Consider the following 21,737-nt stretch of genomic DNA (forward strand, 5'->3'; position numbering starts at 1 on the left):
GGAATTCGGAACCCTGGCCTGGCCTGCGTGGAGTGAGGCCGTTGGAGCTGTTGCCAGCAGGGCCTCGCTGGGAGCCATCCGCCGGCCAATTATAGCCACCTCTGGCCCCGCAGGGGGCTCGCTGGGACCCCTCTGACCCCGCAGAGGCCCGACTGGAGATTCTACCGCTTGCTTCTAAGGTGGCCGTCGTCTCCCAGGCCTGTCTCTGAGCTGCGGCCTTCCCCGGCCCCCAGGCCTCTCCTGCTAGAGATCCGAGGATCTCCCGTTTCTGAAATGTCTGACCCAGGTTATGCCAGCTCGACAGATCCAGCCAATGCCAGGGACCCTGCAAGCGGGACAGAGACTACCACTGTGGCAGAACCAGACTCTGCCAGTCCAGCCACTGCGCCTGCAAGCGGGACAGAGACTACCACTGTGGCAGAACCAGACTCTGCCAGTCCAGCCACTGCGCCTGCAAGCGGGACAGAGACTACCACTGTGGCTGAACCAGACTCTGCCAGTCCAGCCACTGCGCCTGCAAGCGGGACAGAGACTACCACTGTGGCTGAACCAGACTCTGCCAGTCCAGCCTCTGCGCCTGCAAGCGGGACAGAGACTACCACTGTGGCAGAACCAGACTCTGCCAGTCCAGCCTCTGCGCCTGCAAGCGGGACAGAGACTACCACTGTGGCAGAACCAGACTCTGCCAGTCCAGCCACTGCGCCTGCAAGCGGGACAGAGACTACCACTGTGGCTGAACCAGACTCTGCCAGTCCAGCCACTGCGCCTGCAAGCGGGACAGAGACTACCACTGTGGCAGAACCAGACTCTGCCAGTCCAGCCACTGCGCCTGCAAGCGGGACAGAGACTACCACTGTGGCTGAACCAGACTCTGCCAGTCCAGCCACTGCGCCTGCAAGCGGGACAGAGACTACCACTGTGGCTGAACCAGACTCTGCCAGTCCAGCCACTGCGCCTGCAAGCGGGACAGAGACTACCACTGTGGCTGAACCAGACTCTGCCAGTCCAGCCACTGCGCCTGCAGGCGGGACAGAGACTACCACTGTGGCAGAACCAGACTCTGCCAGTCCAGCCACTGCGCCTGCAGGCGGGACAGAGACTACCACTGTGGCAGAACCAGACTCTGCCAGTCCAGCCACTGCGCCTGCAAGCGGGACAGAGACTACCACTGTGGCTGAACCAGACTCTGCCAGTCCAGCCACTGCGCCTGCAAGCGGGACAGAGACTACCACTGTGGCTGAACCAGACTCTGCCAGTCCAGCCTCTGCGCCTGCAAGCGGGACAGACTACCACTGTGGCTGAACCAGACTCTGCCAGTCCAGCCACTGCGCCTGCAAGCGGGACAGAGACTACCACTGTGGCTGAACCAGACTCTGCCAGTCCAGCCTCTGCGCCTGCAAGCGGGACAGACTACCACTGTGGCAGAACCAGACTCTGCCAGTCCAGCCTCTGCGCCTGCAAGCGGGACAGAGACTACCACTGTGGCAGAACCAGACTCTGCCAGTCCAGCCACTGCGCCTGCAAGCGGGACAGAGACTACCACTGTGGCTGAACCAGACTCTGCCAGTCCAGCCACTGCGCCTGCAAGCGGGACAGAGACTACCACTGTGGCAGAACCAGACTCTGCCAGTCCAGCCTCTGCGCCTGCAAGCGGGACAGAGACTACCACTGTGGCAGAACCAGACTCTGCCAGTCCAGCCTCTGCGCCTGCAAGCGGGACAGAGACTACCACTGTGGCAGAACCAGACTCTGCCAGTCCAGCCACTGCGCCTGCAAGCGGGACAGAGACTACCACTGTGGCTGAACCAGACTCTGCCAGTCCAGCCACTGCGCCTGCAAGCGGGACAGAGACTACCACTGTGGCAGAACCAGACTCTGCCAGTCCAGCCACTGCGCCTGCAAGCGGGACAGAGACTACCACTGTGGCTGAACCAGACTCTGCCAGTCCAGCCACTGCGCCTGCAAGCGGGACAGAGACTACCACTGTGGCAGAACCAGACTCTGCCAGTCCAGCCACTGCGCCTGCAGGCGGGACAGAGACTACCACTGTGGCAGAACCAGACTCTGCCAGTCCAGCCACTGCGCCTGCAGGCGGGACAGAGACTACCACTGTGGCAGAACCAGACTCTGCCAGTCCAGCCACTGCGCCTGCAAGCGGGACAGAGACTACCACTGTGGCTGAACCAGACTCTGCCAGTCCAGCCACTGCGCCTGCAAGCGGGACAGAGACTACCACTGTGGCTGAACCAGACTCTGCCAGTCCAGCCTCTGCGCCTGCAAGCGGGACAGAGACTACCACTGTGGCAGAACCAGACTCTGCCAGTCCAGCCTCTGCGCCTGCAAGCGGGACAGAGACTACCACTGTGGCAGAACCAGACTCTGCCAGTCCAGCCACTGCGCCTGCAAGCGGGACAGAGACTACCACTGTGGCTGAACCAGACTCTGCCAGTCCAGCCACTGCGCCTGCAAGCGGGACAGAGACTACCACTGTGGCAGAACCAGACTCTGCCAGTCCAGCCCCTGTGGCAGAGCCTGCTGCCATGCCTGAGCCTGCCAGTCCAGCCCCTGTGGTGGAAACTGCTGCCATGCCTGAGCCTGCCATTCCAGCCCCTGTGGCAGAGCCTGCTGCCATGCCTGAGCCTGCCAGCCCGGCCACTGTGGCTGAGCCTGCTGCCATGCCTGAGCCTGCCAGCCGGGCCACTACCAGGGTGACTAAACCTGTGGCCAGCATGGAGCATGCCACTGTGGCGGAGCGCGCCAGAAGGATTGCGCCTGTTGGTACCGCCAGCATCCCTGAGCCTGCTAGCCACCTTCAGCAGCCCCCTGTTGCAGCGACTAGATATTATACTGGTGGTGCCGCAGGCCCCCCAACTGGTCACCACCCAACAGGACGAACTGGTAAGGAGCACGCAGCGCTGTTGGTATATAACACTTGTCGCTGGGGTAGGTCTGCAGACATAGTGTGGGCGTGGGCTCTTTCTGAGATGTGCTGAAAAGGACACATGCTGGTGCCCAAAAGGGGCATTCAAAGAATCAAACTCATCGACAGGAGGGTAGCTTAAGTTTTTATTTAGGTATTTCAAAGAAACAACGTTTCGAAGAGGGCACCGTTTCTCCCTTAATGCCTTTTAGACTAGACGTGTTGGCACGTAAACGGGATAGTTGGACAGCAGCTGGGAAACCAAGGGTGTGGCAGTTACTTGGCGAGGTTCAGCTGATCATCAGTCATCTTGAACTAGAGGTGGCTATTCTAATACTCTAAATCACTTTCCCGTTGCTTTCCATCTAACGCTCTCTACTAGCATCCTGTGGATAGCTTTAACGTGCAGCATTGGTGCTCACCCTTTGCAGGCCATATTCAGGTCTTGTTTGGGGCGGCCTTCTGGCTGGGTTTAGGAGAGAAGATGGGTAGGGTGGAGGTTATAAAGGAAAGGAGAATGACTAGGTGGGCGGTGGAGAGCATCTGGGGAATGGCACCACACTTTCCTGTGGCTGCCAGATGTGTATCCACCACTGGCTTCTATCTAGAGTAGACCAAGGTCAGAAGGCAGTTGGTTGTGGGTTAGCTTGTGGTGTGCAACGTTCAGGTGATATGGTGTACCGTGTGGTGTTTTTTTGGGGGGTTTTCGGACTTTCATGTTTTGACCATTATGGAAGTGTTTTGGTGGAGTGTGTTTAGGTCGTTTTCTGGTGGTTTCCAGGTGTGTCCAGTTCTGTAGAGAGCTTGGGTCCCGCCATCGTGTGTTTTTTTCTAGCCTGTGGGATTGGCATATGGAGCTCCACCAGATTCTGTGGGATGGCGGTGGTTGGTTTTTCCAGTGGGGGTATGTGTCGGGAAGCTGTCTCTTCTTGGGGCTTAGTGGGCTGCTGTCCTTTAGTGTGGTAGTCTGGTACAACTGCAGTATGTTCATGTTGGACTGTTGCCTCTTTCCAGAATCTGCATGGACTGTGGCGGTAACATGTCTGCGCTCGCAGGGAGAGCTGTGGGTGGGAGACCCGAGGATCTTTCCCTCTCTGGCACGATGGGCTCTGGATACTTTTAGCTTTGTGCATTCTTTCTGGTGGCCATAGTGCCCTATTTAGTACAAAGAATAGGGTTTGTGATTTGCTCGCTGCTTTTGATGCTGTATTAACCGTTTCCTGAATAGTTTCCCATTGGATCTACTCTAGAGTTTGTTTTGTGTTTGGTTTCAATTGTGTTGATTTTTGGTGGGTTGGAACCGGTGGGGCTATTTTTACAGAATGTGCTTGATGTAAATCTCCATTTCAGCCAAGTCATGCATTCCACAAGGCCACCTAGTAGCCATCGCTGGAAGTTCACCTCCAGTTCTGACCCACAACAGCAAGGCATTATGGGTATGCAAATTAGCTCAAATGTGACCCTTTTTCTCCAGGAAATTCTAATCACATCTGTCTTGGGTTGATTAAGCTATGTATAAAGTAGCACTGCTCTCATTCACCACTAGTTGAATGTTGAATATTCCTCTACTAATGTAGGCCAATATAGATTTTTCTTTCTTTTTATTTTTTGAAATGTTATTGATGGTTAGCCTGGGGTCATGCCATGACAGGAGGGTGATACGTTTGTTTTGGATTGTTCAGGGGTTTTAGAGAACTAGATGAAACTGCTGGAGGAAGCAGACACGTTTGGATAGGCCTTTTGATAATTGGGCTCATCAAGAGACTGCAATCCAATGGGAAGGGTTGAGAAAGGGCGTCCTCCAAGTAGACGGGTGGTGTATGATTTGGTTGACTATGAAGGCTTTGTGGTATGGAAGGAAGTTAGGCAATTTGATTTCGGCCCCACCCCCAGTTTTTAGCCCACTGGATTTTTTTTTGGTCTAGATTCTTGGAGATTTGCATTCCTAAAAGAATTTTACAAGGGAGTCAACCCTCTTGTAGAGGATAGGTATCATTGCAAAGGGGTGTATAATTATTGATCATAATTTTGATTGCCCCACCATGATGGAAACGGGGGAGACCATTTCTCTAGTTTCCCTTTATTTTTTGGGTTGTGAAGGTTTGGATTCTGGATAAGGTTGTGGATTGTCGCTCCAGTACTGTGCAGTGGTCTCCTGTGCTGCACTGCAGGCTGCAGATTACTGCTGCAGTATCCTGCAGGAGGCTCCTGTGCTGCACTGCAAGCTGTGGATTGCCGTTGCAGTACTGTGCAGTGGGCTCCTGTGCTGCACTGCAGGCTGTGGATTGCCGCTGCATTGTTGTGCAGCGGGTTCTTGTGCTGCACTGCAGGCTGTGGATTGCTGCTGCAGTACTGTGCAGTGGGCTGCAGGCTTCTGTGCTGCACTGCACAGCATGCTGTGGATTGCTGCTGCAGTGGGCTCCTGCTGCACTGCAAGCTGTGGATTGCCGCTGCAGTATCATGCAGTGGTCTCTTGTGCTGCACTGCAGGCTGTGGATTTCTGCTGCAGTATTGTGCAGCAGCCTCCTGTGGTGCATTGCAGGCTGTGGATTGTTGCTGCAGTAATGTGCAGTGGTCTGCAGGCTCCTGCACTGCAGGCTGTGGATTGCTGCTGCAGTACTGTGCAGTGATCTCCTGTGCTGCACTGCAGGCTGTGGATTGTTGCTGCAGTACTGTGCAGTGGGCTCCTCTGCTGCACTGCAGGCTCTGGGTTGCAGCTGCAGTACTGTGCAGTGGGCTCCTGTGCTGCACTGCAGGCTGTGGGTTGCAGCTGCAGTATTGTGCAGTGGGCTCCTGTGCTGCACTGCAGGCTGTGGATTCCCACAGCAGGACCGTGGAGTGGGCTCCCTGCACTGCAGGCTGTGGATTGTAGGCCAATAAAGATTTTTCTTTTTAATTTTTTTAAATGTTATTGATGGTTAGCCTGGGGTCATGCTATGACAGGAGGGTTGATATGTTTGTTTAGGATTGTTCAGGGGTTTTAGAGAACTAGGTGAAAATGCTGGAGGAAGCAGACCCGATTTGGATAGGCATTTTGATACTTGGGCTCATCCATGCAGGCTGTGGATTTCCACTGCAGTATTGTGCAGAGGGCTCCTGTGCTTCACTGTGGATTGCTGCTGCAGTGGGCTCCTGTGCTGCACTGCAGGCTGTGGATTCCCGCAGCAGTGACGTGGAGTGGGCTCCCTGCACTGCAGGCTGTGGATTGCTGCTGCAGTATTGTGCAGTGAGCTCCTGTGCTGCACTGCGGGCTGTGGATTGCTGCTGCAGTGGGCTCCTGTGCTGCGCTGCAGGCTGTGGATTGCCGTTGCAGTATTGTGCAGTGGGCTTCCTGCACTGCAGGCTGTGGATTCCCGCAGCAGTGCCGTGGAGTGGGCTCCCTGCACTGCAGGCTGTGGATTGCTGCTGCAGTATTGTGCAGTGGGCTTCTGTGCTGCACTGCAGGCTGTGTGGATTTCCACTGCAGTATTGTGCAGTGGGCTTCTGTGCTGCACTGCAGGCTGTGTGGATTGCTGCTGCATTATTGTGCAGTGGGCTTCTGTGCTGCACTGCAGGCTGTGTGGATTTCCACTGCAGTATTGTGCAGTGGGCTTCTGTGCTGCACTGCAGGCTGTGTGGATTGCTGCTGCATTATTGTGCAGTGGGCTTCTGTGCTGCACTGCAGGCTGTGTGGATTGCCGCTGCAGTATTGTGCAGTGGGCTCTTGTGCTGCACTGCGGGCTGTGGATTACTGCAGCAGTGCCGAGGAGTGGGCTCCCTGCACTGCAGGCCGTGTGGATTGCCGCTGCAGTATTGTGCAGTGGGCTTCTGTGCTGCACTGCAGGCTGTGGATTGCCGCTGCAGTATTGTGCAGTGGGCTTCTGTGCTGCACTGCAGGCTGTGGATTGCCGCTGCAGTATTGTGCAGTGGGCTTCTGTGCTGCACTGCAGGCTGTGTGGATTGCTGCTGCAGTACTGTGCAGTGGGCTCCTGTGCTGCACTGCAGGCTGTGGATTTCCACTGCATTGTTGTGCAGCGGGTTCTTGTGCTGCACTGCAGGCTGTGGATTCCCGCAGCAGTGCCGAGGAGTGGGCTCCCTGCACTGCAGGCAGCGGGCTACAGGCTCCTGTGCCGCACTGCACTGCAGGCTGAGTGCGGCTCTGTAGTGCACCGGAGGCGTGAGGGGAACGTGGCGCTGTGATTGGTCACACGGCCAGGAGCCCTGTGATAGGTTGAAGACTCGCAGATGTCGCCGCCTCTTTCAAAGGAGCCGTTACTAGCCTCTGGCGCCTGTGTGGAGCCACGCCCCTGTGCCGCTCCTTCACGTGACGTCTTCCCCTGTAGGCCCCGCCTTCTCTCCCTCCTACAGGTCGCGAGACTCTTCCTAGCGACGCCCCGCCCTCCCGCCGCTCAATCCCGAGTTGCCGTGACGTCAGACGGCGAGCTCGCGCGGCGGCGGCGTATATGAGGGCGCGTGGACTGGAGCTCTGGTGTCAGACAGTTCTGGGAGCAGGGCGAGCGGGTGGCGCGAGGCACAGGGCTCCAGCCGAGGCGCGAGCGAGCGAGGGAGCGACGCAGCGTCTGCACGTGACCCGGAAGCGCGGTGCCGGCGAGAGTCGGGACCCGGAAGCGGAGCGGCAGCGCGCACCACCGCCACCATGGGCTACGGGGTAAGACCCAAATATGGCCCAGCCCATCGTGAATGCACATGTTACCAAGCCCCCCGCCCCCGCGAGAACAAACATGATTGCCCCCCCCCCCCCCCATCGCTTTGTATTTTGTGTGACAAGGAGCCGCCGTGCCCCGGGTTAGGATCCCCGGGCACTGGCGGGGTTAGGAGGGTGCACGGGCCGGGCTCGCGGTGCTGGATATGGATTGGGGTAGCCTGGGCTCACTGTGCACGGGCGTGCACTGAGTATGCACCTGTAGCTGGCTGGCTCTGGTGCCCCCTCCCGCTGGCTACCCCAGCCCTGGCACCGAGCCAGGCATTACTTGGTGTAGACCCCCCCCCCCCCCCCCCCCCAGTGGCGAGCCCTGTGGAAGCTGGTTTCTCCTCTCGGTGGTGTGTCCTTGGGCTCCTGGTTTCCGTTGTCCAGTAGTGTGCCTCCCTCCCCCCCTCCTGTGGAAGCTGGATTCCCTCCCCTGTGGCGTGTGATTCCCTCCCCTGTGGAAGCTGGATTCCCTCCCCTGTGGTGTGCCTCCCCCCCCCCCCCTCCTGTGGAAGCTGGATTCCCTCCCCTGTGGTGTGCCTCCCCCCCCCTCCTGTGGAAGCTGGATTCCCTCCCCTGTGGTGTGCCCCCCCCCTCCTGTGGAAGCTGGATTCCCTCCCCTGTGGTGTGCCCCCCCCCCTCCTGTGGAAGCTGGATTCCCTCCCCTGTGGTGTGCCCCCCCTCCTGTGGAAGCTGGATTCCCTCCCCTGTGGTGTGCCCCCCCCTCCTGTGGAAGCTGGATTCCCTCCCCTGTGGTGTGCCCCCCCTCCTGTGGAAGCTGGATTCCCTCCCCTGTGGCGTGTGATTCCCTCCCCTGTGGAAGCTGGATTCCCTCCCCTGTGGCGTGTGATTCCCTCCCCTGTGGAAGCTGGATTCCCTCCCCTGTGGCGTGTGATTCCCTCCCCTGTGGAAGCTGGATTCCCTCCCCTGTGGCGTGTGATTCCCTCCCCTGTGGCGTGTGATTCCCTCCCCTGTGGCGTGTGATTCCCTCCCCTGTGGCGTGTGATTCCCTCCCCGGTGGAAGCTGGTTTCCCTCCCCGGTGGAAGCTGGTTTCCCTCCCCGGTGGAAGCTGGTTTCCCTCCCCGGTGGAAGCTGGTTTCCCTCCCCTGTGGAAGCTGGTTTCCCTCCCCTGTGGAAGCTGGTTTCCCTCCCCTGTGGCGTGTGATTCCCTCCCCTGTGGAAGCTGGCTTCTCGTGTCGGTGGTGTGCCTATGAGTGTGTTGGACTCGGGCTGCACTCTTGTCGTAGATCCATGTATGTCCTGGTTGTTGGGGCCGGTATGTTGCCTGTCTCCAGGCCCCCCACCTCCCTCGCCCCGAAGCATGCGCCAATGTGGTGCGGCCGCCTCCTGCATCCGTATTTTTCCATTACACACCGAGGCACTTAGGCTTGGCAGGGCTGCCAAGGCTGCTCCGATAAGATGGAGTCTCTGCCGTGGCCGGGGCTGCCACCTGCTCTGCGGGGGGAGGGGGGGGAGGGTCGCAGGGACAGCCCCTTTCCTCCACCCCATCAGCTGGTGCACCGAACACTTGTGGTGGCACGGCTGTGAGCCGCCCCTGGTTCTTGCCCAGTGAGTGGTGCATCAACACTCCTGGTCAATCAATACTCGGGGCGAGCGGGGTCCCCCAGAAGATCAGCCACGCTTTACATGCGGGTAGTTTCTCGGAATGGACATTTCTTGTCGCAGTTCTGCCTCTGCCTGGCAGTCTGGTTACCTGGATGCAAACCCTATACATGCTTAGGCGTGATCTTACCCTGTGCTTTAGGGATTTCGTTTAAAAGAGCAATGCGACTCAACTAGAGGCTTGCCTAGCAAAACGCATTGAGGTGCCCCGGTTTGCTGGGCGATCTCCCGAGAATGCTGTGCTTCTCTAGAGCCTGGCGGGCACATGAGAAGCACTTCAGTGGTGTAGGTGTAGTTGGGTTCGGCTGGCATCCTGTGTAGTCCAGGCAGGATTTTCTTGTCTGCCCTTTTTGCTCTAGTGCCCCTATAGACGAGCTGCCTTGACGGCCTGCCAGTGCATCACGGGCGTGTGGGGCCGGGGAAGCAGCCCCCTTGGCCCTGCGCTTGCCATGGCTCTCCCTCCTGTACTCCCTTGGTCAGTCTTTCCCAGCAGGAATCCAGGAGGCCCTGCATTTCCCTGTGCCTGGCTCTGGTAATGGTTGTGGTTCATGCGGATGCCCTGCTGCCCATGGAGATGATGGGCCGGACTCTGCCATAAGGGCCACGTGTGCCCGTACATTGTGTACTGCCAGCAGTGTGCCCGTCGTGTCTGTCGACCTCCTACTGCGGTTCAACGTGTTGAGCCAGGGCTGACACCTGAAGGTTGGTTCCTTATCCGGTGCTTCAAGCGCACCCTGTCCACTTGGGCTGCTGTGGTTCTGAGGTGTGTGCCCTGACACTGTGCCCATGACGGCTGCGTCGCGCTGCGCTGCGGGCAGAGCCCTATGAGACCTGGCATCTCGCGTGCAGAGTATTGATGCTTGAATTGTGCACCCCAGATGCCATGCACGGTTGGTCATTGCTGGGAGCCATTCACCTCCAGCTTCCATCTCTATAGCGCCTGGTTAGCTTGGCGCCATCAGCTACCAGGAGCTACTTTTCTCTTCAGATGCCACTGGTGACATAACTTTGTGACATGTAACTGTCTGTATGTGGATCCTTAAGTGTGCATAATGGACCGGGATCTCGCGGCATCCTATGGAGTCGACAGATTTCATGAGCATTGCCCACTGGGCAGCAGCTGCCCCGGAGAACAGACTTAAGGGGGGGTCAAAGCGGCCTTTGATATAGGTACTTATATGCCCCAAGGTAGCAGGACCAACCATGCCACAGTAATGCCATACGCCTCTTGCGTGGCGCATGTGGTGAATTCACTGGCACGCTATAATAACGTGAATCGTTATTTACTACATGCGATTTACTCCTTGCAGAACCATGTGGCGCTGGACCCGTGGTGTTTGGAGGAGGGGAAGGTACTGCCAGGAGGTTTTCGGAACACCAGCTCTCCTCCGTTTGAGGGGTGATCCTGGTTTCTTGGACCGAGGTGAAGTGGGTGGTGTGAGCGGAGGCAAGTAGAAGTCCTCTTGCACCATCACACTGCACAGCGTACCAAGTGGCCTACTATGATAGGCTGTCTTCCCAGTACTACCTCACTCGCTAGGTAAGAGCGTTGCCCGCTGTGCTGTAGTGCTCATTCCTGCTCTTTGCCACAGTTAGACAGTGGTAGCGTTGTGAGGGTTGGTGGGTGGTTGTGTGCTAGTTCACCTGGGTGTGGACTTCTGTTTACAGCGTGACTTTTTATCCCTGGCTGGTAGCGACCCCCTCTCCGCCCCCCCCCCTTCAGTAGTGGCAGACAGGATAGCTCGAGAGCGTGACTTTTTATCCCTGGCTGGTACCTTGCTACCCCAGTGGTTGACCCGCTTCAGTAGTGGCAGGAAGGATAGCTTGAGCAATGCCCTCGTCTTGGAAACTGAGCAGCACCCGTTTGCTACCCGGTTCCCCGCTTAGCGGCTGATGCCTGGCTGCCTTCAGTGGCGAAGGGGGTGTACTATTTCGCCTCTAAGACAAACCTTGAAGGCTGGACGTTGCTGTGGGAACTTCTTCTGAGAGTTTAGTCAACCCAGGGTTCCAACCCATGAAAGCAAAGACAATTTTACGAATTGCATCACAATGTGGAAAGAGCCTCCTAGGCTGATTCTGCAGTGCTAGCCTCGGGGCGTGCCCCGATGTGCAGGTAGTGCTTTCGTTTCAAATTCCAGATGCAAAGCCATTCTCGTTTCTATGGCTACCGATTTTAGAGGATTTAGCATTTATATAAAGGGTGGGGAAAAAGCCGACCTGTGCTTATCTATGCAGCACCCTAGGCTCTCGCCACTGGCTATTGGCGAGTGGTATGTGACTTTTAGCGAGATAGAATTGTGTGCTGGGGGGGAGGGGGGCTTTTGACTGCCTGGTCTTTGCACCATGTGTTAGTTACATGATGCCTTCCGTGCACTTTGCCTAGAGTGCGTCAATGGGATTGGCTGATGACTCCCAGTGAAGGTCTGCACACGTGTTATGTCGTGACACTTCCATGCCGGTATTCTCTCATGCCTTTGCGCTGTATTCCTGCAGGCCCTCCTCCAGCCTGTGACGCGCATTCTCCACATCCGTTTCTTGCTTTGTTGGGGGCGGGGGGGGGGGAGGTAACTTGGAAGAATACCCGGGAATCCGTTGTTTCATTACCACTTTCACCCTGGGCCCCATCTTCCGCAGTGAAGAGTGGAATGGGTCTGCCTGCAATGCCAAACCTCGCCCATGTATGCCTTTCTGCCCTGACACAGGCGGCAGAAGGGAGGTCCTGCAAACAATGCCGTGCAGAGGCGCCTCTCAACCCGCTCGCGAACGTCCCGTGCACAACGAGCTCCAACCACACGCCACGATTCACTTACTCTCGTGCACCCCACACAGGTCAGGATCGACGCACGCACCTCTCAACACGAGCCCCACTTCCGAAAAAACAAAGTACCCCTTCAACATATCATGTCACCACAACCTCGAGCCATGAAACCGCTGAGCACTCCAGCCTGGCTCCTCAGACTAGAGCGACAACAATCCAAATTCAGATCATGGCCAACCAGGCACTTGCTACACGCAGCCACAAACGCCATTTCTAGCTCCCTCCCCAACCTTGCAAGACCACTTGACCAACTGCACCCAGTAAGCCCATCTGGGCACAGCCTCACTGTCCCGCATGGCTGACACCTCCTATACTACCCACTTAGCTCTTGCCTGAATCTATGCTGTCCCACGATAAGACCAGTCAAATGTGAAGGCACCCTAGTGAATGCAAGGTCTCTCTCCGCTCATGCCCTGGAAATCCTCAACATGGATATACTGGCTTCATACAGCCTCTGGCGCATACCCCTTCACTACCCAATCTATTGTAAAGGATAGCTCGGGGAAACAAGAAGACATCGAACAACACAGGTTCGTTCCCCCGGGTCCGCGCTTGGAACCTCTGTGTATTACCTGTCATATCAAAGAGATGAGAGTTGCTAGATGTGTGGGTGTCGCCCTAGTACCTAGAGACTCCGTAAGCTTTGCAGCAATCACCAACTACATTTTCCCCACAAGGGAGTTGCTAACCACCAAGCTCAATACTTCACTCAATGCTGCGTTTACCTCCCACCTGGCTTACAGCGCCCCAGTCCAATCGTCATTCGAAGAGGATATTCACCTACTCCTGTCGACCTCCAAAACCCTTCTCTTGGGAGACTTCAGCCTTGGTTTTAATGGCCAAGAAGACCAAGACCAAATCTCTACCCACTTTCCCTCAATAAGTTGGGTTTCACACAATGCATCGCCAACACGCTGCAAAGGGCGACTGCTTGATTGGGATGTACATCACTGCTAACAAACCCTGTTTTGACCGACCTACACACAGCACCACAGCCACCCGCGGCTCCATACCAAGTCGTACATCCTTCCCCTGCTACATGAACAACACGCTCCAAACCTAACCATCAACCCTGCCGCCCAGGTGGACCACACCGTGCTGACTACGGCGGTCCACACTGGCACCACTTGCCTTTAGGAAAGCCCTTTCTATTGCAACCCTACTGTGCAAAACGGAGCCCTCTACCTACAATCCACCAGTACCTACAAAAAGGCTATCCATATACACTTGGATCACTAGAATTGAGAAAGCTAAATCTAGCTCCCGGGAGCTTTTCACCATTATGCAGGAATTGGTATCTCCAATTTCCCCCTCCACAAACTGTTTACAGCACATTGCCTGGTGCGCTAACATCCAAAAGGCCCTATTACACAATTTCCACATTATAACAAAAAATCAATTGCAAAAACACTTGTTGAGAATTGGGTCCTTCTCGCTGCCAGGGAGACATGTATCCAACTACAGTCATAAAGGAATGGGTAGAACACCTTGCTCCCTTCCTTGCCACCTTCATCAACTCTTCCTTCTCTTGCTCTGTCCCCACAGCCTTAAGGACGCCTGGGACCCCCACCGCCCCCTCCCCCCCCAACAAAAAAAAAACCTATGCTGGACATCAATACCGCTACTGCCTGGTCAGAACTGTTCCCTTTCTGCAGAAAATCCTTGACCGTGCAGCCTACCCGCAAATCAGTTTTCTTGATGCTCAAAACATGCTGGGCCTATGCCAGTCTCCGGAGGATAGCTCAGGGGCAACATGCTCGCCTTGGAAGCAAGACGACACAGAGCAACACAGGTTCGATCCCTGGGTCTGTGCTTGGAAACCTCTGGGTATAAAGCTTGTTATAAATCGCCAATCTTTTATCAATCAGGCTTCCATCCTGGCCATGGCAAGTAAACTGCCCTCTTGGACCTTAAGAACCAATTGTATGAAATTGCGAAGATGCTCTGTTCTTACTGTTTAACCGGCCTGCAGCCTTTGATTTAGTTGATCATCAAATACTGTGCCGAGACTACAGCAGCATACTTTCACCTCATGCCATCACCTGGATTTCCTCCTTCCAGCCTGACGGAAGCATGAGATTTTTCTCATCTGGCGCCACTGCCCCAGTCTCATGCAGTGTCTGGCTTGTACGTGTCTGCAACCCTCTAGAACATTACTAAGCCGCTTTTTGACTTGCTGGATGACAAACCTACACAAACTATGCTATGACATGCAGATTCTGCTCCTCCTTTCTGGAAATTACAAAACGGGTTTGCGCAGCTCTACTACAAAATCCAGGCTTAGGTGACTGCTCATCACCTTTGCCTCCACGATGAGCTGAAGTTGGCTCTCAGTCGCTTAAAAAAAGTATCCAAGAATAGACGACATAATCCCAGTGGCCAGTAATGTCAACACTTGTGGAATCTCTTTGGATGCCACTCTGTCACACTAAGACGGGTTATCGGCTGCACACAGACCTTTTTTACCCTATAATGTTGTACCACCATTGCTAGAGCCCTCATGCTTGGTGCTCGACTCCTGCAATATCAACAAACTACAATTATACAAAATAACACATTCCAAAGCGTGAGCACATCTCGGCAGTGCAAAGAAATGCTCACTGGCTGCACATCCGAGGGGGCATCATCTTCAAATCCCTGCCCCTCTCGCACAAATGCCTCTAACAGGGCGGTTCCTCAAACGACTGTCCACCAGGCCGACTCGCTCTGCCTACCCCCACCACTTGACTATCCCTAGCTCCAGGGGGCGCCAGGTTCCCGGTGCTGGATCCCAAGTGCTGGAATGCTCTTCCCTTGGGACTAAGATCTGCGTAATCTTACTGCGTCTTCAGGAAGCAACTCTCCGCCAGCCTATGTTTTCTGAAATATCGATGGCAACATCCCCCGCTAAGTTCCATGAGACCCACTGGGTGCTTGCCCACTCCCTAGTGCTCCGGCCAGTCTTGACTGCTGGTTCCCTCCCCAGCCGCTCATTGATTGGCTGGGACAGGACAAACAGTCCAGCATACGTGCTTCTGTACAGGTTATGATATATGGCACGGTGCACAAGTGCTGCTAGGCACACCAGCAGAATGTTTTCTTTTGGGGGTCCTGCTCCGGTGGCTGTCGGGACTGGAACACTTCCTGGAAATTACAAAAAGGTTAATTTTTGTTACTCCTCCCCGAACCAGTTGTCCTAACCCCTTTACACGCCACAGATCCATTTTTCTGCAGTTCCATTAAGGCCCCTTTCGTTGCTTCTAACCCTTTTTGCTGCCCAGCCCCATTTTGTCCCCTTTAGACCCTTTGTGTTGCCCTGGAACCCTTTAGCCCCTGATAATGCCCCCTTGGCTGCCCTAGGCCCGTTTTGCCCCTTTCTTGAGTCCCCTCCCCGTCCCCAACCCCTTTTAAACTAAAGAACGGTTTCTAATCCCAAAAAAGTGCCCACAGGTTCACACGCTTCACTCGGGTGAATGTCTGGAATAAATCCTGTTTGCCGCGTGACTGGACCCGAGTGGGATGGCACCCCAAAAGAAAAGCTAAACCCAATGGTGTAGTTCTTGGGTGGTCGAGGTTAATAAGAGGGGAGCCCATCTCACCAGCACGGCAGGCCTTTCAAAAGTCCTAACTGTGGCTATGCATTTTAGTCTCTGTGAAACAGTCTGTCTGCCACAACAACCGCACAACACAATGATGAGACTCACAGGGCGTTGGAATATGTGTTGCTAGTCTAACTATGAGAGAATTGGGTAAAGTTTGTGCTGTCAACTGAAGAAGGGTCACTGCGAGTGAGGTGTCAATCATTCAGAGTGGTGGAATACTTCAGCATAGTGATGGCAGAACGTCACTTTCACGGCCCAGCAGGGGTGGGGCGGTAGTAATTTGACAAACGTCTGCTTAGTCCTGACTACTCTTAGTCGACTCTGGACTTTTCAAGCCGTGTGCTGAGCCCCCTCCTGCCGCAGGGTCGCGCCCCATAGTTTGAATACTGCTGTGGATTAGTCTCTTGTCTGCCCCCCCACCCCTCTCCACCGTCGACTAGTATAGCCCCTTTTCTTGCAGCAGAACCATCTAGCTTTTATTTTCCACAACCCGTGTTCTTGCCCTTCGCCTCTTTTGTTGCCTAAGTCCATCTTAGCCCCTTTTGTTGCTTTCTCAAACCCTTTAGCTCCTTTTCTTGCCCCGACCGGTCCTCTCTCCCGTGTCACATGGCCATTTCAGCTCTTGCTTGGCAATGGGAGCCAAACCTTCGTTTGTGCCAGTGGAAAGGACAAGTACTGTATTGGTTTATGTTGCAGTGAAGCACAGGGTTCGAAATTGAAATTCATCCAGCAGGGGTTAAATCAAGCTCCAGGGTGTTGGGCATCACCCTGTAGGCAGGAGCTAAACACAGCTCCTGGTTGTTGGGGCATCACCCTGTGGGCAGGAGCTACCACAGGGGAAGCGGGAGCCACCAGCGATGCTCCTCTGTTTTGTCCATTTTGTGTGAACCTTTGTATTTAAATGTGTATTTGAGGTGTTCCAATTCTTCTTAACATTCTCAGCTGCTCAAAGTTAAACATTTACATGTTTGGAAGACCTCCAGTTAGTACTAGGAGGCAAAATGGCTCCTTGTAGCTGTTGGTGTCAAGCTCACCAGGCTCTGCTATGCTAGAAGCTGGAGCCGAATCGCTCCCGCTCCCCTCCATTTCGAACCCTGGAAGCAGTAGAATTGTGGCCTAGTCTGGTGCTGGGAATATTACAAACCGCAAGGGTTTATTTTTTTTTAAAAAAATGTTATTTGATTTTTTAAAATGGGGGTTGTGTGAATGAGGACCAAAATATCAGAGACTGTTTGGTTTACTTGTAAAGCGGCGCCAGGTCCCTGGGCAACCAGGCGCATATTCTTAGATACAGGTTACACTATAAACAAATAACATGCATACAATAAAGCAATTTACAAATTATAATACAAGTACATTGTAGCGTGTATATACACAGGCAAGATATATTACCAGTCGGTAAGTGAAAGGAGCTTCATGGGTTCTGTGTGAACAGCCAAGATATGGTGGTGTTCTTGAAAGTTAGGGACAAAAGCTCAGTTCTGATGGAGGTAGGCAGTGAGTTCCAGAGTTTTTAAGCTAGGACAGACAGGGAAGCTCACACCACCTGCTTTTTGGAGTTTAAATCTAGGCAGGATTAGGCTGTGAGTTTGAGCTGATCTAGTGGGTCGAGAGGAGGTGTGTAGTGTAACGCGAAAGGAGAGGTAACGAGGGGCATTGCTGTCCAAGCATTTGAGTCAAGGCTAGTGTTTTCAGGACCAGGAGCCATCCAAGATCAGATCTGACGTTAGAATTATGAGACCGTCTAGGGATGTTGAGAGCTGCCCTTATGGCATCATTTTGGATAGTTTGCAGTTTGAGGTTAGGCTAGTCGCCAAGTAGAGGGCACTGCAGTAGTTGATTCTAGACATGAGTGTTCTTGCAAGGGTAATGCAGTTAGAGGGTTGAGAAAAGGTCTGCAGGCGGTGGTAAGTTTGCAAGTATAGGCTGATGCCGACCTTTCTGCATTTGTTTGTCTGTTCAGGGAAAGAGTCCAAATAGACACCTAGAGTTTGTGTCTTTAGAGACCTTGATGTCATTACCGTCAATGATGGTAGGCTTGGTCTAATTTGTTGAGGTTGTTGAGTTGATCCTAGTAATAGGCGCTCAGTCTTGTCATCGTTGAGGCATAGTTCGTGTTGCGCCATCCAGGCCTGAATGACCAGATGAACAAATTTCATTGGACAATATCTAACCATAAACTGGAAGTGGTCTCGGAGTATAAATACTTGGGGACGAATTTCAACAATATAACATCTGATAATCCATTTGAAATAACATTGCGCGGCAAATTGATGCTCACCTCGCAAGCAAGAATTGTTTATGCAAAATTTGGGAAATTTTCATGTGCCCCTCTTATGTCATTCTATCAGCAGAAAATTATACCTGTCATTACATATGGACTTGAATCTGTTTTACCCAATCTGTCACATTCTGGGATCGAATTGAAGCAAAGTTCTGGAAAACAGTGTTAAATGAACCTGCTTATTAGATTTGAACTGGGACTTGTATCAATTCAAGCCCAAATAACTTGGAAAATGTGTAGCCTGTTCAGAAAATGTATCATGGGAATTTCGATGAGAAACAGCCTCGCAGTGTTGGCCGACTTCTTAATATCTTCAGACCACACTTTCCAACTGCAATGGAGAACCCACACTATAAACGCACTAGCAAAAGCGGATATCTCAATTGATGTTTGATAACAAATCCAAATCGAGCAAAAGCTAAATCAAATGGTTTGGGTGACAACTCACGAGAAATGCCTTAAACTTAAGGATTTTGATAGACTCCTCTTCGGTCATAAACAATTACGCACAATAGCTGACTATTTGATGAAATGTCCATCCCCACAACTAAGATTCCGCTTTAACCTATGGCCGGTTAATGACATTCTATTAAGACGAGGTTTGATTAAAAAAGAATCGGGGCATTGTCGGTTTTGCAATGATATAACCACTATAGAAACATCACAACACATACTCATGAAATGTAAAGTTTTTGATTTTCATCGTGCCAAACTTGCTAAATGTGTGAATTTGAATTACTGTAATCGCTCCTATGCCGAAACTTGGGCGGCAATCTTTTACTCTCCTAAGATATCTGTGAGAATAACAACCATTGCAATTCTAGATGCAGCGTTCCCAGAAGAGCAAAAAGGCCTTATTTACTGATGGAAAACAGTCTACTGCCAACATTAATGCTCAATGTGTCTGTGAAAATGTGTTGTAAATCTCTCTATTATTTTTAGATGTGCACATAAATACCATGATACATATCACAGTATAATGATATGACCCTGTGCACCTTATAGTCCTGTATTTTTTCTGACATTTCTACTTCTGGCTCTATTTGTCCTTTTTTAAATAATGATGCACTAATTGTTTGTCAAAAACTGAACGATGGTGATCCACTTTTTGTTACTGTGCGTTTGTACAAAAAAAATATTTGTAAAGTTGTCGTTTCAACTAAAGCAAATAAAAAAAAAAAAATATTCAAGGATTTAGTGTAATCACCAGTGATGGAATGAGTATCTGGGTGTCATCCGTGCAGTTAGTGTAGGAGACACCCAGATAATCGAGCATATCGAAGAGGGGCTTGGTGAACACGTTATAAAGCATGGGCGATAAACACGAGCCTTGAGGGACACCACAGTGAACAGGAGAGGGGTCTGCCGAAGCTGTGGGTGAAAAGACCCGCATGGACCTGTTAAGGAAGGAGTGGATCCAGGCATTGGCAGAGTCTGAGAAGTGGGCTGCAGATTTAAGATGTTGGCAAAGTATTGGGTGGTTAACCAAATCGAATGCTGCAGAGAGGTCCAGGAGAAGGAGTAACACTAATTTCCCGTTGTCCTTTAGTGTCTGGTTTCACAAGACAGCTACCCAGCTTTCACACACGCAGGTCGCAGCTGTCCACAGAGTATAGCGTGCTGTCTTCTACTATTGCCACTGAGATACGGAGTGACATTCTTGCAAAACATAAAGCATTGTGTCCTACTAGCAAACACATTCTGTCCAGCTCATGTCTCCATAGGGGATCCATTGCTGAATAGACACAAGGTGGGGTTGGTACTATAAAAGTGAGAGGTGAATTTGCAACCCGCTCTATGTTCATCTTAGACTCTGTTGCTGGACTGTTGTAGGTTTGCAGCTTGCAGTGAGCGCTCACCAGCAGAAGAGATTTTGGGGGGGAGGTGGTGGGGAACGTGTTTGGAGCGGGCAAAGTTGGGTGTGTGGGCTGATCATGCAGCAAACGCCATCGCCTTTTAAGAAAAGGGAGGGGTCGGTTGCTTCCCCCTCCCCAACCTCATGACTATTGCCGGGTACATCTGTAGTGCAAATCGTAACCGTGCTGTCTGTTCTGCACAGGGCAGTGCCGAGCCCACCTTGTAAGGGTGCCTACTCCAGTGCTAGACATTCACCGTATGTACATGGTGCTGCCAGCACAATGCATCCAAGGGTGTCTGGCGCTTAGGCCTGTTGCTGGGCCCCTGCAGGTCCTGTCGGGCCCTCTTCAGCTAGTGTGGTCTGTCTGCAGTGCAGAGCCGAGACTATGCTCGAGTGTTGCCTCAGTGTCTGGCTGGCTGCCTGTACCATGCTCTTCTCCCCTCCTCCCCTGACCCAGCCAGCCAGGCAGGCACCCTCCCTCCTATGGGCAACTCTTAATGTGGATCTTTTTCTCCTCCTTTGCAGGCCGGGCGAGATAAGTATGAACCTGCGGCCACATCAGAAAATGCCCCGAAGACGAGGAAGGGCAAGAAGGCGGCGAAGGAGCGGGACATGGATGAGCTGAAGAAGGAAGTGGCGATGGTGAGTGTCCTGTAGCCACTCCAGGACCTAGTCCAATGCCCTTAGCTTTCATGGAATATGTGCTTGGGCCTTTCAAGGATTGCGGGGCACAGCTGACCCGCCCCTTGCTGGTGTTCCCGTTAGCGCTTCTTGTAGCTTACAGTCTGTCTTGAAGCCCCCCCCAATTATTCATGGGGGCTATTACAACTGTTGACGTCTTTGTATGTTCAGTTCAGACCATCACTCGTTCTGTCTACCCTGCGTTTGACCAGTGTTTCTTTCTCTTCTGCAGGAAGAGCACAAGCTGAGCCTGGATGAGCTCCATCGGAAGTTTGGGACCGACCTCACTCAAGTATGTAGAAATGCAAACTTATATGTTGGCTATATTGTGCAGCGAAGGGGTCCTCAGCTGTACACAATATGCCCTGCATTTTCGGGCTGTTGATTTAGGATCTTGGGCCTAATGAAGTCCCATGCTTTGGTAGTTCGGGGGTCAGCTGCCTGGAGACACCCGGTGCACTTTTACCAGCGAGGCGACTGGAGCATATAGAGTGGGGATGGACTTGGGGTTGCTGGGGTTGTTTGAGGGTTTTGCAGTGCGCCGGAGTACAGACATTGACATTTTGCAAACGGTTGCCTAGCAATTGCACTACTGACAGAATAAAGGCACGGTGGTAGAGATGCGATTGCAATAGTGGTGCCCAGCAGAAACGTGAGTTTTCTATAGGGGTCTTACCTTTGAGGTGAGGGGTTTACGGAAGCGTGAGGCAGCTGGGCTTTCCATAGCCCTCCTGCTGCGAGCATGCTCTGAAAGTCCAACCTTTGGGAGTTGAGACCCGACCTTTGATTGCTGTCTGATATCCCCTTCTACCCCGAAGTACCCAATGTAAAACTGGCAGTCTGATCCTGCTTCACCATCAAGCGTTCTTCAATGGGCAGATTGATTGCTGGAGTGCTGGGCGCATTGCCTTTTCTGAGTGATCCTATTGTAACGCTGCATGGAAGAGGTGCTGGGAACGGTCCTGAAACTGCAATGAGCTTTATCCCCTTAATCCCTCTTCTGCCTCCTTTCCCAAGAGCCTCCCTACCCCATTACCCGGGTGGAGGTGAGCTTGTGCACCTGTGGCGGTCCATTGAGGACAGCCATATCGCAGCACCCAGTCATGGATGCGTGTGTATCGTTTGCATTCACTTCCTTAAGGTGCTTCACTAACGGGTTATCCTCTTGGGATCGTGCTTTGAGTGCCCTCAAACCAGGTAATGGCACCTGTGGTCAGTGCTTTGACGCTGGATACATCTGGCATGGAGCACTGTTTTCTTGGATGGCCCTTTTGGGCTCTTGTT

At 53.2% G+C, this 21,737-nt stretch overlaps 2 protein-coding genes across 2 annotated transcripts in view; both read left to right on the forward strand.

The window, feature by feature from the left end:
- Nucleotides 1-273: 273 nt before the first annotated feature.
- Nucleotides 274-4,380, forward strand: LOC138526569 (mucin-22-like). Its single transcript, XM_069637353.1, has 3 exons — nucleotides 274-1,209; nucleotides 1,257-2,898; nucleotides 4,271-4,380. The coding sequence occupies exons 1-3, from the start codon at nucleotides 274-276 to the stop codon at nucleotides 4,378-4,380; spliced, it is 2,688 nt and encodes an 895-aa protein (XP_069493454.1).
- Nucleotides 4,381-7,344: 2,964 nt separating this feature from the next.
- Nucleotides 7,345-21,737, forward strand: part of LOC138525606 (sodium/potassium-transporting ATPase subunit alpha-1) — a 58,234-nt gene continuing 43,841 nt past the window's right edge. The window contains exons 1-3 of the mRNA XM_069635647.1: nucleotides 7,345-7,568; nucleotides 20,298-20,414; nucleotides 20,686-20,745. Of these exons, the coding sequence (XP_069491748.1) occupies nucleotides 7,557-7,568; nucleotides 20,298-20,414; nucleotides 20,686-20,745 (189 nt within the window). The 5' untranslated portion in view covers nucleotides 7,345-7,556. The remainder of the gene's footprint in view (nucleotides 7,569-20,297; nucleotides 20,415-20,685; nucleotides 20,746-21,737) is intronic.

The sequence above is a fragment of the Ambystoma mexicanum genome, chromosome 7p, assembly GCF_040938575.1.
Source record: "Ambystoma mexicanum isolate Mex_15411 chromosome 7p, UKY_AmexF1_1, whole genome shotgun sequence".
NCBI lineage: Eukaryota > Metazoa > Chordata > Amphibia > Caudata > Ambystomatidae > Ambystoma > Ambystoma mexicanum.